At 42.2% G+C, this 3,929-nt stretch overlaps 1 protein-coding gene across 1 annotated transcript in view; it reads left to right on the top strand.

Annotated features, from left to right (window-relative positions):
• The window catches only part of LOC122256756 (cytochrome P450 3A24), a 13,733-nt gene extending 11,759 nt beyond the window's left edge, over positions 1 to 1,974 (top strand). Inside the window, exons 9-12 of the mRNA XM_086551898.1 lie at positions 182 to 333; positions 625 to 854; positions 1,049 to 1,211; positions 1,422 to 1,974. Of these exons, the coding sequence (XP_086408024.1) occupies positions 182 to 333; positions 625 to 854; positions 1,049 to 1,211; positions 1,422 to 1,505 (629 nt within the window). The 3' untranslated portion in view covers positions 1,506 to 1,974. The remainder of the gene's footprint in view (positions 1 to 181; positions 334 to 624; positions 855 to 1,048; positions 1,212 to 1,421) is intronic.
• The last annotated feature ends 1,955 nt before the right edge of the window (positions 1,975 to 3,929 follow it).

Here is a 3,929-nt window from a genome sequence, read left to right as displayed (position 1 = left end):
ATATATATATATATATATATATATATATATATATATATATATATATATATATATATATATTTATATATATATATATATATATATATTTTTTTTTTTTTTTTTTTTTTTTTTTTTTTTTCCCTTTTCTTTTTCTTTTTCTTTTTCTTTTTTTCACCGACCTCTGTACCCCCGATCCCGCCAGAGCAAGAGGTGGTGGACAACGCCTTCCTCTTCCTGGCCGCCGGCTTCGAGACCACGAGCAACGCCCTCTCCTACATCGCCCACCTGCTCGCGCTTCACCCTGGCGTTCAGGAGCAGCTCTTCCAAGAAGTCACTCGCGTCGTGCAGGCAGAGGTAAGAGCTTGTCTGCTGTGGATCTTGCGGACGAATAGAAAGCAACGGTCTGTTTCAGTAACAACGATCTTATCTTTAACTTTCCTGCAATAATCCTGGTTGTTTACTTCCAGATGTATCTCACTGAAGTTTTTTTTTTTTTTTAATACAGGAGTTCTCCATTTGCAAAATATTTTGACTCTTCGTTTAATCTGATCTCTGGTTAGTTCTTCTTAAACGAGTCCTATTCTGGTGCATCATAACTTGCCAGCGATCCCTCCTCGCAAAACGAGCCCCTTCGCCTGCTTCCAGGGCGGCCTCACGTACGAGACGCTGGCCCAGCTGGTGTACACGGAGGCGGTGGCGATGGAGGCCATGAGGATGTACCCGCCCGTGACAGGCTTCGTGCTGCGGGAGACGGCCCGGCCATGGACCCGCGGCGCCTACACGTTCCCGGCCAAGAGCGAGGTGGAGGTGCCGGTGTGGTCCATCCACAACGACCCCCTCATCTACCCAGACCCTCATGTCTTCAAACCAGAAAGGTGAAGCCTGTGCCATTTAGGTCCCCGCGTGAGTGAAAACGGGAACCGGGTCCAGAAAAGTAACCTTTCATAATGCTTTCTCCGAATGAGGCTTTTCCCCGTACCACTGCCCACACTTTTATGCGTTAGCATCTGAATACGTCATATTAGTATAGGTGACGTAGAACTGAAATGATTCTTACAATGACCTACAGATTTCTTCCTGAGGAGAAGAAGAACCGGCACCCGATGGCGTTTTTGGCTTTCGGAACAGGCCCAAGGAACTGCCTCGGCATTCGCTTTGCAATGATGGAGATCAAGCTTACTCTGGGAACCATTATTCAAAACTTCCGCTTCAAAACATGCTCACGCACAAAGGTCGAGGCTTTATGCTTTGTTTTATCATATAGTAGTTTTAGTTCTGCCTTCTCATAGCCTGTTATCATTTTTCTCGTCTTTTCGTTTCTCTATTTGATATAATGGACATCTTAACGGTATTAATCCTTTATTTTTTCATCCTTATGTCATGGATATTAACATCAAGACGTGTATACAAACACATTCTCAAACTTAACACAATGCCCTCAGGTACCGCTGCCTCTTGTCACCAGAGGGGCCCTGACTCATCCCCAGGACGGAGTCTGGCTTACGCTGGAACCCCGCGCTCGCTGAGCCCTCAGTCACTGCTGCTGACACTCGAGAGAGAGAGAGAGAGAGGAGGAGAGGAGGAGAGGAGGGAGGGGGCAGACGGAAATACAGTTTATGATCGGATGACTTTCGAAGAAGCTCCAAGGTAACTGAAGACGGGAAGAACAAGTTCTGCAGCATTATAACAGGGAATATAATAAGGGTAGCACCAAGAGCTCCAGAAACAGATGTACGCTAGTAACATACTTCCATATAAATACGTAAAACCTGCTTCCTTGCTGCCTAGATATCTGGTAAGCCGATTGTAGCAAGAATAGAATTTTCCTCAGACCTACAAGAGAGACACAGAAACTTGCTTGCTACCCACCAACTAAAGTGAAAAGTGTATTCCTCCTCTGCTGAATCTTATTGTCTGTCTGTTTCTTTTTTTTATTGTTGTTTATTGTACTCTCAGAGAATGCGTAAACATAGAATAATAAAGAGTCACATCCTGGGACGGTCCTTCAAGCCTTCCGTGACGACCGAAAAACACACAAGTCCTCCAGTTGCCTTCCACCAGAGCAATTAATTACACAAGAATGCAACGCAGCATAAATTACGTCATGAAACGCCAGGATATGCTAGAGCTAACGCTAAGATGAGTCCAGAAATACAAAATGAAAAGGAATTGTAAATAATACAAGTATTACAACAATACATAAAGTCTTCAATCTTACTCAAACTTACACGCTATTGAACTCTAATTCCATACTGATAATTATCATTAGTCCAAGTAGTGTCTCATTTTCAGCTTATATTTCAAGAAAGAAATGTAAATGTTATTACTATAATTAGGGGGGTTGTGTTAGTTACTTCTAATAATCTAACTCAAGATAAATTATAACTTTTCCAACACGCAGGTAACCAAGACACATTTAGCTCCCATTGTCGCTTCCAAGCAGATGCGCCATCCATCCTTCATAAGAAAATCCTCAGATCTTTCGAGACTTAACAAGTGTCTGACACAGGCTCAACAAAAATCATACGTCTATGACTCCGCGCTATTGAATCCGCGTGACGAAAGATGAAGCTCGTCGCCAACACCAGAGCACAACACCAGCGGCGCCCTCCCCACCATTATCAACACCAACGTGGGTGGCTAGTTCATGGCAATTTCCAGTAATGAGTCTCAACAAAAACGAATATCATGATAACACCGTCACTGCCTACCAGCACCAGCATCATTGTTCGGTCAGGCGAGCAATGCTCAGCACTAAAGGGAAACAGCAAGTAAATAGGCCGTCTGAACGTGAGTGCGGAGACCGCTAGTGGAGGACACAATGCACGGGCGTGAGTCAAAGGAAGGGCGGAGGCGCAACCCGCAGAGGATGATCCGACACGCGTGTCTGTTTATTCCAATTTTCGAAATACCCAAACCCTGCCAGCCACCTTAAGTACTCGGATTCGATTTCAGAAATTGGGATGGAATTTCGTGGATGCTAATAATAATAACTCGAAGTAGCTGAGGTCCTATTGCAACAGAGAGCAAGGCAAAAGTTATAAAAGGTATGAGCCACCATTTCCCAATATACCAGAGACAGCAGAAAGATAAATGTATAACCTTCTCGCAAAGGGAACTACCAGTTTACAAATAAACATGAAAACTTCCGACCTCCCAAGTCGCCATCCCACTGCCATCCCATTCACAATTTCTATGGCGATGTGACACTTCCAATTGGAAATAGGGCGTGGTTGGATCACGGGTGCATGCATGACGGCGAGTGGGAGACAAACCAACTTCTGGAAGCAGAGAGAATGATGTCGCAGCATAAATCTACATCAATTATCTACACCTTTGACACCTGACTTTAGAGAAGAGACATAAAAGAAGGATGGTATACAAACAAATAGAAGCAGATGGAAATGTCCGTCTTTTTTTTTCTTTTTCTTTTTCCTCTTCATTAACGCTGTCTTCGAGCGTGTTCTTTGAAGTTATTTTCTTTCTTTCTTTCTTTTTTCTCTTTTTTCTCTTTTAGTTTCGATTTTTTTTTCCATTTTTATTTTGCATCCTCCCATCTTTAATTCTTCGTTGTAATTTTGTTTTCATTTTATTTCCTTTTTTTTCATTTTTCTTTTATATTTTTCTTCTTCTATCTGTATATTCTCTCTCTCTCTTTCTTCGCATGCCTGTGATACCAATATTAATGCAAGAATGAATTAGCTACATCCTTCATGGATAGAATCGTCTGGAATGGTTCTAATCACTGCTACAAAACAAGATAACAAAAATATCCAAGGAGTTTATACTGCAAAATATTGCATAACCGATGAAGATGCTATCGACGGTTACATATCTCATTATTTATTTTCTATTTATTTGTCTTTTCCTTCATTTCTCATATTACTTTATTCTTCTTCTTCACATTCTCTTCCCATTCCTCTTTCGGCAGAGTCGAAGAAGAGAGAAGG

Source organism: Penaeus japonicus, unplaced genomic scaffold, assembly GCF_977035675.1.
Source record: "Penaeus japonicus unplaced genomic scaffold, GWHDUDI00000001_assembly GWHDUDI00000026, whole genome shotgun sequence".
In the NCBI taxonomy this organism is placed as follows: Eukaryota; Metazoa; Arthropoda; class Malacostraca; order Decapoda; family Penaeidae; genus Penaeus; species Penaeus japonicus.
This window is presented reverse-complemented; position numbering and strand designations above follow the sequence as displayed.